Source organism: Gigantopelta aegis, chromosome 6 (assembly GCF_016097555.1).
Source record: "Gigantopelta aegis isolate Gae_Host chromosome 6, Gae_host_genome, whole genome shotgun sequence".
Taxonomy (NCBI): Eukaryota; Metazoa; Mollusca; class Gastropoda; order Neomphalida; family Peltospiridae; genus Gigantopelta; species Gigantopelta aegis.
The window spans coordinates 71882558-71896722 of NC_054704.1; the positions used below are offsets into that span (position 1 = coordinate 71882558).

Genomic DNA, 14165 nt, shown 5'->3' on the forward strand with positions numbered 1-14165 from the left:
GCCACGATATGCCAATTTATGTCTTACTATAACTATATAATGGTCACGGTAGTTAAGAGGTCACGTAACACCTTTACAGTTGTCAATTTTTTTTTTACCATTTTTGTAATTATTGTGTCCAAATGATGCAATAACCACCCATAATTCAATTTGGGCAGCAAATTCCTACGGGATAACATGGTTGACCACACTAATTAGTCTTTTGCAATTTTGTCACAACGGTTTCAAAAGTAAATGATAAACTTACTTTGGAATCGAAGATGCTCTTGAGCATGACGACCGCAGACTGGCCTGCCAGGTAAGCCGCCAGGTTGGCCGTGTAGCTGGTCATGATGAAGATGGCCAGTCCTGCCCAGACGTTCTGGATGACCTTGCCCGGCCAGCTCTTGGGCGCCTTAACGCTGACTGTGTGTCCCGTGAGTAAGACCAGCACCATCACCAAACCGGACCCCAGCGAGTACTGTCTGTCGCGCCGTCTGCCTCGCGGGTTCAGGCCAAACGGACTGCGCCACTCCAGCACAGAGGTAGCCACCCCGGCCACCACGGAACTGATCATGATGCAGATCCACACCTGGAAGGAGAAGGGACTGAGAAACGCCCACATCGATATGGACCTGCCGTTGGCCCCCGTCACGATGGCGAAGGTGTTCTGGAAGAAAGGTTCCGTGAACGAGATGGAGCTCAGCCGCTCCGACGTCACGCTGAACGCTCCAGCCACGATGTCGGCCTCTCCGTTGACGATGTCGCCCACCATCCCCGTCCACTCGCCGTTCCTGTAGGTTCCGTAGTTGGTGTCATTCACGAAATACAGAACAAAACTGAAATTCAGATCTATCGCCAGCTTGTAGAGTAGATCCAAAGTCAGACCTTTACAACAGTGGACGCGGTATCCTGTCTGGTTGTATCCGTGGGTCGTTAGAAAGGTTTCTATCACAAAGGCTGTGGACTGAGGTTTTGGGTCGATCACCTCAAGACAAGGCAGATCAGTGTAACAGTCGGACGGGTGATCGACGGGGCCCTGGATAAACACGAATGGCTCCGCCGGTCTGGTTACGACGCGATATGTTTTCTCAACGTTAGCCGATGGCCCGTATATGGACCGTCCAGGCCAGAGAACCGTTTTCAGATTGGACTCCCCATCAGCCGTGATGTAGCCCACCCTGTCCCAGATGTTTCCCTCCCGTCTTTCGTGCACTAAGTTTAACAGGTGAAATGCTTCATCACTTGGAGGTGCAGTCAGAGTGTCTTTGTTGCCACACCTAGTCCTGGATCTCAAAACTCTACAAGACAAGAACAAATCAGTTAACCAACGCAACATATATTATATCACGAGCCAGTGTAACTTGTGTGTCCCAAGTACTGTTGAATCCCGTTGACTCCAACCCCGTCGGTGCTCGAAATAGTGTTCGACCTATCGGGTAGTTGGAACCAACCATTCGGTCGACAATATTAAAGTGTAACTTCGTTTTAGGTTCGAGCCTTGCTGTTTAACTGACCCTTTCGAGTTCGACCCTACGAGATTGCACTTCTAAATAAACACACACACACACACACACACACACACACACACACACACACACACACACACACACACACATATATATATATATATATATATTTATTTAAAATGACTCTAAAATGACTCTAAAATCTAAAGTTTGGTTAATCTACAAACCTGTAACACATCGGTATAAATTTTCATTGAACTGAAACAAGAAATTGTAAAAATAGACTAGAGTGAGTCTCAGTGACAGTTACTTCTCAGAGGTACGTGCGTTTTTAGAAAGATGGAAATGCATTTCGCGATTTTACAAACACCACGATGACCAGAAACAGTTGGGTGTATGGAAATGGATAAAATATAAATAATGTCCGATTTCAATAATATATTTAAAAAAAAAACCCGAATAAAATAGTGAAAAAGACGCGACGGAGTTACTGTTTAAAAAATAAGGTCTGTCACTTTAAAAAGCTGACTGACTAACATTGTCAATACTACAACAACGTCGCATATTATCAGCTTATTACCACAGGAAGGAAAACGATACGTGAAAAACCAAATTAATGTATTGCTGTACTGTATGAAAGTCCAATTCCCACTGAAGCTTAATTAATTGAAAAACCATGTGGTAGTTGTTTGTTAGATATTGTTTTAATGGCAAACAAGGAAAAAAACCCCAAACAACAACGAAGCAATTACAGATTTTCTCAAAAGAAGAAATGTAAAAGGACCATCCTGAATTTGTAGCCATTGTAAGATATTGTAATTACTCAAATATCAATATACTTATATTTTCATGCGTAGAATACTTTAATGTATAGTCAATGCATTCACTATATTGTTTTATAGTCCGTACTGTTTCAATAGATTTTATTACTCAGGAGGGCGGAATTTAGCTCAGTCGGTTGAGTGCTCGCTTGAAATGCTTGCATCGCAGAATCGAACCACCTCGGTGGATTCATTGCACTGATTGTTTTTTCTCGTTCCGACCAGTGCACCACAACTGGACAAAGGTCGTGGTGTGTGCTTTCCTGTCTGTGGGAAAGTGCATATAAAAAATCACTTGCTGCATTAAGAACAATGTAGCGGGTTTCCTCTGATGACTACGTGTCAGAATTACCAAATGTTTGACATCCAATAGCCGATGATAGCCAGTGATGTCGTTAAACAAAAAACTAATTATTACTCAGTGCCCCATGACTGATATAACAAAAGCTGTGTTATATTCTGCCGTGTCTGTGAGTAAATGTATGTAAACTAGATCTTGCTCCTAAAGTGGACATCACACGAGCATACATTGTTACATACAACAGTTGCATGCAACAATGTTTCCTCGTGTGAACGCAAATCGCGCGCGATTTTGTTGTCGTGCAACATGTATCCTCAATGTTGCTTGAATGTTGCCGGGAATAGAACTTGTTCTATTTCCATGCGATGTTGCAGACGACAGGGGATAACTGGCCAATCAGAAACTTACAAATATGCAAAATGGCAGCAAAAGGTACAAGTCTGCGTTTGGCAGAGGCAAAGACATTTTATATGATAGAACTTTATCACGGCCACGAAACTTTATGGAATATGGGTTGTTCCAATTATAATTTTAAAAAAATATGAGAACAGCAGCACTGACGTCATTTGCAACGGCTCTGCAAGTGAAGACTGGCAAGGAAATTACTCGTAAATACTAGGCATCGTCTGCCATTTTGTTTCTTCGTCTGTTTCTCAGAAATCGCATGCAACAATGTATGCTCGTGTGACGGCTCCTTAATGAAAAACAAATGTAGCGGGTTTTCTCTGAAGACTAGATGTCAGAATTACCAAATGTCCGACATCCAATAGCCAATGATTAGTTAATTATCAATGGGTGTGACAGTGGTGTCATTAAACAAAACACATTTTGTATTACTCATTATTACACTGTCCAGTTTAATGGTTACAAACTCAAGACAGACCCTTTAAACCATATGTTATTATCCACAAGACTAATTACGCATGACATTATAACGTTGTACTATATGAAAGGCGAGTTATTGCTTAGCACGTTGCAAATACAATGCATTCAATTATCGCCACCGTTTTAGTTAAGAAAACAGTTTTGGCACGAAGGATCCGCAAGACTTGACCTTTCAATTTTTCTTTTAATGCAATTTCTTGAAGACGTCTAATTCAGAAACTGAAAGCTAATTAAATTACAAGGAAGAGAATTTCATTTCTACAATTATGGCTTAGCTTTTGTTGAAGACTTCAGGCTATTAGGATTAAAAAGAAATATATCTATCACAACAGGATAGCAAAAGTTGAGCTTCGTTGAGCGTAGTCACGTCCAACGGTGCTTAAAATTTGCATTTGCATTATGATCGTATTGAAAACGAAAGAAAGAAATGTTTTATTTAACGACGCACTCAACACATTTTATTTACGGTTATATGGCGTCAAACATATGGTTAAGGACCACACAGATTTTGAGAGGAAACCCGCTGTCGCCACTACATGGGCTACTCTTTCAGATTAGCAGCAAGGGATCTTTTATTTGCGCTTACCACAGGCAGGATAGCAGAAACCATGGCCTTTGTTGAACCAGTTATGGATCACTGGTCGGTGCAAGTGGTTTACACCTACCCATTGAGCCTTGCGGAGCACTCACTCAGGTTTGGAGCCGGTATCTGGATTAAAAATCCCATGCCTCGACTGGGATCCGAACCCAGTACCTACCAGCCTGTAGACCAATGGCCTACCACGACGCCACCGAGGCCGGTCGTATTGAAAAATGCTGATAACAAATTTAACATGGCTCAAGTTAAATGCTTTATAACCATACTGAAAAATGCTAACAAATGTGCATGGCTCAAATTAAAGTAGGTTTGGCTAGGGATTTCTAGGTTGTTGTTTTTTTAAAGTTTTTTGTTGTTGTTTAACGACACCACTAGAGCACATTGATTTATTAATAATCGGCTATTGGATGTCAAACATTTGGTAATTTTGACATATAGTCTTAGAAAGAAAGAAAGAAAGAAAGAAATGTTTTATTTAACGATGCACTCAACACATTTTATTTACGGTTATATGGCGTCAGACATATGGTTAAGGACCACACAGATTTTGAGAGGAAACCCGCTGTCGCCACTACATGGGCTACTCTTTCCGATTAGCAGCAAGGGATCTTTTAGTTGCGCTTCCCATAGGCAGGATAGCACAAACCATGGCCTTTGTTGAACCAGTTGTGGATCATTGGTCGGTGCAAGTGGTTTAGACCTACCCATTGAGCCTTGCGGAGCACTCACTCAGGGTTTGGAGTCGGTATCTGGATTAAAAATCCCATGCCTCGACTGGGATCCGAACCCATTACCTACCATATAGTCTTAGAGAGGAAACCCGCTACGTTATTAGCAAGGAATCTTTTATGTGCACCATCCCACAGACAGAATGGCACATACCACGGCCTTTGAAATGCCAGTCGTAGTACAATGGCTGGAACGATATATAGCCAAATGGACCCACCGACGGGGATCGATCCCAAACCGATCGCGCATCAAGCCAGTGCTTTACCACTGGACTACATCCCACCCCTTTAGGGATTTCTGAGTGCCCTGGGGATAAACGTATAAAGCAGACGTAGTGCAATTGAAAATAAAACAGAACCTGCCACGCGAAAATTTGCTCTACAGTATATCAGATAAAATTATATAAAAATCAACCATGCGAAAAAAAGAAATTAACCAACTGCAGACCCATCAATCATGGCAAACAATTGAATTGCCTGTAGACACTAATAATTCCTCGAAAAAGAGAACTAACACTGTGAATTAAATAACAAAAGTAACATTAAATTTGGGAAATTATAAAAATACTTGAAAAAAAAAAAAGCTTCACATTAATGCTTATTGAACATAATTATATTTCGATTATGGTTTCATTTTACGAACGATGAATAAGTGGTTTAATCGCTTAAATCGATTTTTGTCTAGAATAATTTCGTACATACGAATTTAAAAAAAAAAAATTCTAACGGCTAAATGAAATTTGAAATAATTCAATCAAACGTCATTCCAAATGTATTTATCCGTATAATGCTTTATGTCTAAAACATGTTACGGTAAGATGGTGCTTTAAAAACAGGGGGAAAAAAAGAAGAAAGAAAGAAATGTTTTATTTAATGACGCACTCAACACGTGTGGTAAAGGACCACACAGATATTAAGAGAGACACCCGCTGTCGCCACTTCATGGGCTACTCTTTTCGATTAGCAGCAAGGGTTCTTTTATATGCACCATCCCACAGCCTGTCCCACAGACAGGGTAGTACATACCACGGCCTTTGATATACCAGTCGTGGTGCACTGGCTGGAACGAGAAATAGCCCAATGGGCCTACCGACGGGGATCGATCCCTGACCGACCGCGCATCGAGCGAGCGCTTTACCACTGCGCTACGTCCCGCCCCTTAAAAACAGTAAAAAGCAAGGTTTGTACTTACTTTGTTGCAGGGAACACACGAAAGTCTTTCTAGAGCTGAAAACTTAGGATTATTCCTTTAAAACTCAAGGGTGGGGGTTGGACGTAGCCCAGTGGTAAAACTTGACTCGCGGTCAGTCTAGGATCGATCCCCGTTGGTGAGCCCGTTCAGCTATTTCTCGTTCCAGCCAGTCCACGACGACTGGTAAATCAAAGGCCGTGGTATGTACTATCCTGTCTGTGGGATGGTGCATATAAAAGATCCCTTGGTACTAAGATTAATGGAAAATGGAGCCCAGTACCTACCAGTCTTAAAGCAGATCGTTAAACCACTGTGCTATTGAATCCGGTGTTAACTACTCAAGTCTGGTTCTCATAAAATCGGTAACACATTGCTGATCGCAACAGACAGTAGGAAAACAACGACAGTTTTGTGTGAACATAGTCACAGATAATCGAAGTCCACCGGCAGTTTTATGTGAACTTAGTAGCAGATTGTCACAGACCAACGACAGTTTCCTGTGCACATAGTCACAGATAATCACAGACCAACGGCACTTTTAAGTGAACATAGTAACAGATTGTCACATGCCAACGACAGATTATGTGAACATAGTAACAGATTGTCACATGCCAACGACAGATTATGTGAACATAGTCGCAGACCAACGGCAGTTTTATGTGAACATAGTAACAGATTCTTACAGATCAACGACAGATTATGTGAACATAGTCACAGATTCTTACAGATCAACGACAGATTATGTGAACATAGTCACAGATTCTTACAGATCAACGACAGATTGTGTGAACATAGTCGTAGACCAAGGACAGTTTTATGTGAGCACAGTAACAGATTACCACAGACCAACGTCAGATTATGTGAACATAATCGCAAACCAAACACAGTTTTATGTGAACATAGTAACAGATTCTCACAGACCAACGACAGATTATGTGAACATAGTTGCACACCAAAGACAGTTTTATGTGAACATAGTAACAGTTTGTCATAGACCAACGACAAAATATGTGAACATGGTCGCAGACCAATGACAGTTTTATGTGAACATAGTAACATATTGTCACAGACCAACGACATATTATGTGAACATAGTCGCACACCAACGACAGTTTTATGTGAACATAGTAACAGACGGTCTATGATGGATCAGTAGTGTTGAAATGTTTGGGGACATGATATATGTGTCTGGTCTGTTACATTTTGCGGACTGTTACATATTGTACGGAAACCAGGCTTAACCTGGACGGACAGCTTTAATAGCCAGGACGTTTGATATAAACACAAACAGAAATTAAAATAAAATAATTTCATTGACAGTACAAAAACATCACAATACCAAATTACTATCAAATCCAACATTTAAAAAAAAAAAAAAAAAAAAAAAAAAAAAAAAAAAAGAAGAAGAAGAAGAATTTTTAAATATTTTTTTTATATAATACATATACTTTTAAAACTTGTCAACAAATTGGTTGGATTTTATTATTCATTTTATTTTAAAGAGTCTCTGCATCCTTGTTTCGAAATCGTTTGTTGCGTAGTCAGTTGTTTTTCTGGAATATATTATCGATCGAACTATTCAAAGGTTTCTGTGATAGAATAATAACATTTTTGTGTGACATAATTGCAATTTAATAACTGAGAAAAAAATGTAGCTAGAAGGAAATTGTACAAACAGTTAAGTGAAACGAAAATTATGAAAACAACACAGATACGGAAATGCCTTCGGTGAATACATCGGGTCTTGTTTTGTTTTCCGCGTTGTAGACTAATGGTAATTCAATAGCTCAATTCAAATGCAAACCAAAACCGTTAATTCATTTTATTTTATTAACATAGTGGATGAATCACATTGTACATGCGACATTACACTTTGTTGTTGGGTCCATTGAAATTTTAATACGATGGCGTGCACGCGCGTACCAATTCTACTCAATACAGAGTAATTTTCCAATGCATTAATGCTTTTAGAATTTCACAAAAGCAACGACTCCATTGCTAGGCTTGTTTGGATATTGTTCTTAATAGTGAGAACAAAGTACACGTTTTAAAGGCATGGTTTCACGTCTATTAAAGGGATATTCCTACGTTTGCAGCATTGTAAGATGTTTCCGACTAATAAATATTTCTACGATTAAACTTGCATATTAAATATATTTTCTTGATTAAAATACCACTGTCTGTATATTCAATGCGTTTCTGGTCGTCTTAATATTTGTAAGAAGCCCAAACTGGATTTGGTCTTCAAATAATTTCGTACGTACGAAAAAAAAAGAAGGAAATAAAATGAAATTTAACCTAGTACAAATATTAGGACGATCAGAAACACGTTTAATATACAGCCACTAATGTTTTATGCAGAAAAATATATTTGATATGTAATTACAATCGTTAAAAAGTCTCTTTTAGTCGATAACATCTTAAAAATTGCAGCAAACTTAGGAATGTCTCTTTATAAGTGAGAACAAAATACACATTTTAAAGGCATGGTTTCACGTCTATTAAACTATCCCACAAAATATTACTTGAAATCATATCAATTTAATATGTCCTCAAATTTACTTTATTAAACCAAGGAGGGATCGTGCTCAGTCAGGCGCTTGGGTCGAATCCCCTAGGTGGACCAATTATCTAAATGTTTTCCACTTTACAACCAATGTCCCACGATTGATATACCAAAGGCCGTGGTACGTGCTGTCCTGTCTGTGGTAAAGTGCGTATAAAAGGTACCTTGCTGCTAATGGACAGAAATGTAGCAGGCTTCCTCTAAACACTACGTGTTCGATTTACCAAATATTTAACATCCAAAAGCTTATGATTAATTAGTCGCCCCCGGACTGTTCCTCGAGGACAGTGGATTAGTGGATTAGTGGATTAGTGGTTACTATGAGAGTCGTTGGTGTAGAGGGTTAACTCGCTCTATAGCTTGTAGTATATTGGTTTTGTTGGTCGTCACAAATTGCTGTAGTAAAGAGTAACAAAGTTATTTTCCTTAGAGGTTTCCTTGTTGCACTTGTTTTGTGGCTTCGGAAACCTCAGAATGTTTTGATTAAATCGATACAATATGGGGTGCTTAAAAATATATAATTGAGTAACATGTATTTTTGTCTTGTTGGATATAACTAAAAGCAGCACGTTCGAATTAGACTAATGCATATCGTAAAAGTTTGTTTTGTTTAACGACACCACTAGAGCACATTGATTTATTAATCATCGGCTATTGGATGTCACAGTCATAGAGATGAAACCCGCTACATGATTCCATTAGTAGCAAGAGATCTTTTATATGCACCATCCCACAGACAGGATAGCACATACCACGGCCTTTGATATACCAGTCGAGGTGCACTGGCTGTGACGAGAAATAGCCTAATGGTCCCACCGACGGTGATCGATCCCAAACACACCGCGCATCAAGCGAACGCTTTACCACTGGGCTACGCCCCGTCCCTGCAAATCGTAAACAAATAGAGATGGATTTGATGTGACCCAGCATTAACATTCGAAAATGCTCAAATACAAGTTATACGAATGGTAAAAACAGTTCTTCAACAAGTGCTGCAAGCGCGCCTACGGGGAATTTAGCGCGGGGGGAGGGGGCGGGGGAGGGTCTAGACTACGGCGAACAAAGTTTATAAGTGGGTAGAGACATGTTCTTCAGGAAAATGTATTGGACAAAAAAAAAAAAATGCTTCAGAAGGGGGAAGGAGTTCGAACCCGAAACTCATTCCCTGCATACGTAAAGTGCTCTACAATCATAATACAATGTTCTGCTTGTTTTTTTTTTACAATGAAAAATTATTTTGTGGGTTAATCATATTAACGAATAGAAGAGTTCTCTGTTATGGGGATGGCTTCTTGTTAGCCGTATTATCTTGCTGCCAAAACCGAAACGCAATATAAAGTATGTCATAATTTTTAGATATCAGTATTGTTTATATTAACATGCGTAATACTTACTTGACAAAATGTTCTTTAAAATACACATTATCAGGAATCTGTACACAGCCACCAATGGACGAAGATTTCACAGGAGAAAGGCTTGGGAATGAAGACTGCGGTGACGACGACCTGAGTTCACAAAGGCACGCGTTGGCAATGGAATACAAAGTTCTGTTGAAAATACCAGTCACACCAGAGGCGCTGAAGCTCTGGACCGCCAGTAGTCCCTCAGGGAGTCTCTGAACGGCTTCAGGGGAGGTAACAAGGGCGGTCTCGGAGAAGGAACCAAGCGTACCCTGTCCCGAAGAACCTCATCTTCAAGGCCACTTTGACGATGGACAGCATGACCTCGGAGTGGCAGTGCAGAACGAGGATCTTCCAGCCACTGATGGACAGCTCCGTGAGGAAGTACTCCACATCCCTGACCGCCAGACCCTCGCGCAGGATGATGGTCTTGAAGCGGCCCAGGTCACTGTTCTCCCCTACCGTCTCGAATCCCTCCAGGAATCCGTCGTTGAGGTCGGAGTTCTCGATGAGCACCGCGGTGTGCGGCATGTTGAACTTCCCGATGACGTGTGCCAGAGCAGCTCCTTCTGAATACGGTGACGAGTTGAGGGATATGTAACTTTTACTGTACATTACCTGCAAGAGAAATATTTAAAAAAACCACTATAGTGATATACAGTGAAACCAGACACTGACAAGACCAAGTAAAATGTCCGGTTTTTAGGAGTATCTGGTTTAGAGAAATTCCAATCTGATTAAAATTAGCTCTACTGGTCTACCAGTAGATCTAACAACATTGCTTGGACTCCCATTTCCAGGTGACATATCATCTATAAATAACAATTTAAATATCGACCAGTTACACTTCGCCTTTTATAGCGTTATTCGGGAGCATACAAATTCTAAAAATATCAGGCGAGACTATTTATGCAATAGGCGAACTTGTTGGTTTTGATTGGTCGAATGAAAGGTCAACTGCACATGAGCTCCAACGGACTGCTGTTAGATCCACATGTAATACTGGAGCTAATTTTAATTAGATTGGAGAAGTTCTAGTCTGTATTGAAAAGGGTTTCTGAAAAACGTCCGGTTTTGGGGGAATTCCGCTTTACTTTACGATCCAGTTTTGGGGGGTTTCACTGTAATGTAGAGATTATTACATGAGTGTAAGTGTAATACAACATTCACAACAATTCCCAAAATGAGTTAAATAAATGTTTTATGGTACTTATGCAAGAGCGATACCTTAATATTAACCACAAAATGCAATTTTCTAACACATATTAAGTAATGTTGTATTCACCACACAAACATTCCTCAGAACCAGGCCAATAACTTTAGACATTATATGATATCGTAAATTACAATAACCGGTTCTCAGACTGGCCAATATTAAGGCATCTGTTACCGTACAGGTATACCATACGCATAGTAATTTATGAATTAGAAGATTCTAAAAAGAGAGAAAAAAAAAGAGAGAGGTAAAGAAGAAGGAATGGTTATCATGATTTATCGTGAATTTACTATGTCTTTGATGAAAAGCCATAAAGTTACACGTGTAGTAAATTATTAACGTTTGATATTTATTATAAGAACAAAACACAAATTCAAATACAATGCATTTTATTCTCATTCTCTCTCTCTCTCTCTCTCTCTCTCTCTCTCTCTCTCTCTCTCTCTCTCTCTCTCTCTCTCTCTCTCTCTCTCTCTCTCTCTCCATCGATGGGCCTACTGGGCTATTTCTCGCTCTAGCCATTGCTTCACGACTGGTACATCAACGGCCGTGGTATGTGCTATCCTGGCTGTGGAATGGTGCATATAAAAGATCCTTTGCTACTAATAGAAAAATGTAGCGGGTTTCATCTCTATGACTGTGTCAAAATGACCATATGTTTGACATCCAATAGCCGATGATTAATAAATCAATGTGCTCTAGTGGTGTCGTTAAACAAAACAAACTCTCTTTCTCTGTATGTCTGTCTCTGTCTTTCTATATTTGTCTCTGTCTGTCTGTCTGTCTGTCTGTCTCTCTCTCTCTCTCTCTCTCTCTCTCTCTCTCTCTCCTCTCTCTCTCTCTCTCTCTCTCTCTCTCTCTCTCTCTCTCTCTCTCTCTCTCTCTCGTTCGCTCGCTCTCGCAATTTTAATATACCAGGCACATTGACGACCTAATGTTAAAAACCAAAAGCACGTCAGTATGAACAGTTAACTTTACAACAGTCCATCAATAATATTGTTGCGGCCATGACATAGAGATAGCTGGACAAAATACGTATACGAGGTGTATGTAATTGTCCATTGTAGACCACAGTGATAATAAACATTTACTATGATGCTGCTACCTTTCAGAAAGTCTACCCACGATTTGGTTTACCTTCCAAATAGCCTAGATAAATAATCCAAACAATTATGGTTTGTGCCTAAAAGTGTACCCATAAACCACAAGGATAGGAAATATGCACTACGTTACTGCCACCTTTTAGAAAGTCCACCCACAGTTTTTCAACCTTCCAAATGATCTAGATAATCTGAACAATAATTCTCTGTACCTAAACATGCAACCTTCCAAATGATCCGAACAGTAATTCTCTGTACCTACAAAATGGGCACGTAACCCCTATTAGCTATTGGACCAATTAGTAAAAGCAATATACTAAAATGGGCTCTTTTATTTGATTTGATTTATCACAACTTTAACTATGTTTAATAGAACACATGCCAGTTGCAACTCAAACAGGAAGTAGATAACTCTGTTGTTGACCATGTTGTGTGCATGCAAAATGTTAGCTATCCCAGGCCGGATGTAGTAAACTGACTTCTAATAGCACTAGATGACAAAACAATTCCGGTTGACAGCATCAAATAACGCGCCTCGTGATTAATATGCCTTTGGACATTGGAAGCGATATAATGTGATAGAGCAGCGAATGTCACATGTGCTCTGCACTTAATGCAGGATTAATTCCGATTGGTTTCTGAAAAGTATTAAACGTGACGAAGAATACGAATATAGCATGTTCCTGAGAGAGCCATAATCACGTGCATGCACTACTGATGCACTGGTTGGCCAATTAAAAAAATAATTGGTAGGGTTTTTGGGGTTTGGTTTTTGGTGTTGTGTTAGAAAGAATAATAACACAAAGAACAGCTTACCACTGTCGCTACACAATATCATGGTATATATTCCTGTCCACAATAAACTCGTGCAGTAAATAAGCGAAGTCATGCCCTTATGAACGTGAGGCTCTTACTTAATATACAGCACAAATATATATATATATCTAGTAAGAGAGAGAGAGAGAGAGAGAGAGAGAGAGAGAGAGAGAGAGAGAGAGGAGAGAGAGAGAGGAGAGAGAGAGAGAGAGAGAGAGAGAGAGAGAGAGAGAGACAGACAGACAGACAGACAGACAGACAGAGAAAGCCAGAGACAGAGACAGACGGAGACAGAAAGTCATAGAGAGAAAGAGAGGGAGAGAGAGATAGAAAGACATACAGAGAAACACAGAAAGCGAGAGCGAGAGAGAGAAGAAAGTGAGAGACGTACAGAGACAAAAGAGAGAAAGAGAAAGCGAGCGAGAGAGAGAAGGGAAGGGAGAGAGATAAACAGAGTGATAGAAACAGAATGACAGAGAAAGCGAGCGAGAGAGAGAGAAGGAAAGGGAGAGAGATAAAGAGAGTGATAGAGACAGAGTGACAGAAAGACAGTCGAATCTAAGGCTTCCTTAAGGTTACTATATATCAATATGTTTGTAGTATAGGTTCAAACACGTTGTTCTAGGCACTTAATCAAGGCTCCTTGGCATTTTAGTAAGAAAGTATGATAGGTAAAATAAATTAATGAATATTTCAGGGCCCAATTTCAGAAAACATCACAAACCTAGTTTTGCACGTAAACGTAAATCTACGACTAAACCACACTTTGATATATACATGTATATATATATATATATATATATATATATATATATATATATATATATATATATATATACATATATACATATATATATATACATATATACATATATACATACATACATACATATATATATATATATATATATATATATATATATATATATATATATATATATATATATATATATATATATATATATATATATATAAGGATGAAATAGATATCAAACACATGTAAATGTATGATCAGTCCCAGACATAAACGTACGACGTTTTGTTATAATGGCCCCAGGTTGACTGCAAGAGGTGTTATATTATGCATGCACATG

The 14165-nt window shown here is 39.4% G+C and overlaps 1 protein-coding gene across 1 annotated transcript in view; it reads right to left on the minus strand.

Moving 5' to 3' along the window:
* The window catches only part of LOC121374709, a 68517-nt gene that overhangs the window by 32223 nt on the left and 22129 nt on the right, over window positions 1-14165 (minus strand). Inside the window, exons 2-4 of the mRNA XM_041501815.1 lie at window positions 10243-10557; window positions 9934-10211; window positions 248-1280 (exon numbers count right to left, since the gene is read on the minus strand). Coding sequence (XP_041357749.1) covers window positions 248-1280; window positions 9934-10211; window positions 10243-10557 — 1626 coding nt within the window. The remainder of the gene's footprint in view (window positions 1-247; window positions 1281-9933; window positions 10212-10242; window positions 10558-14165) is intronic.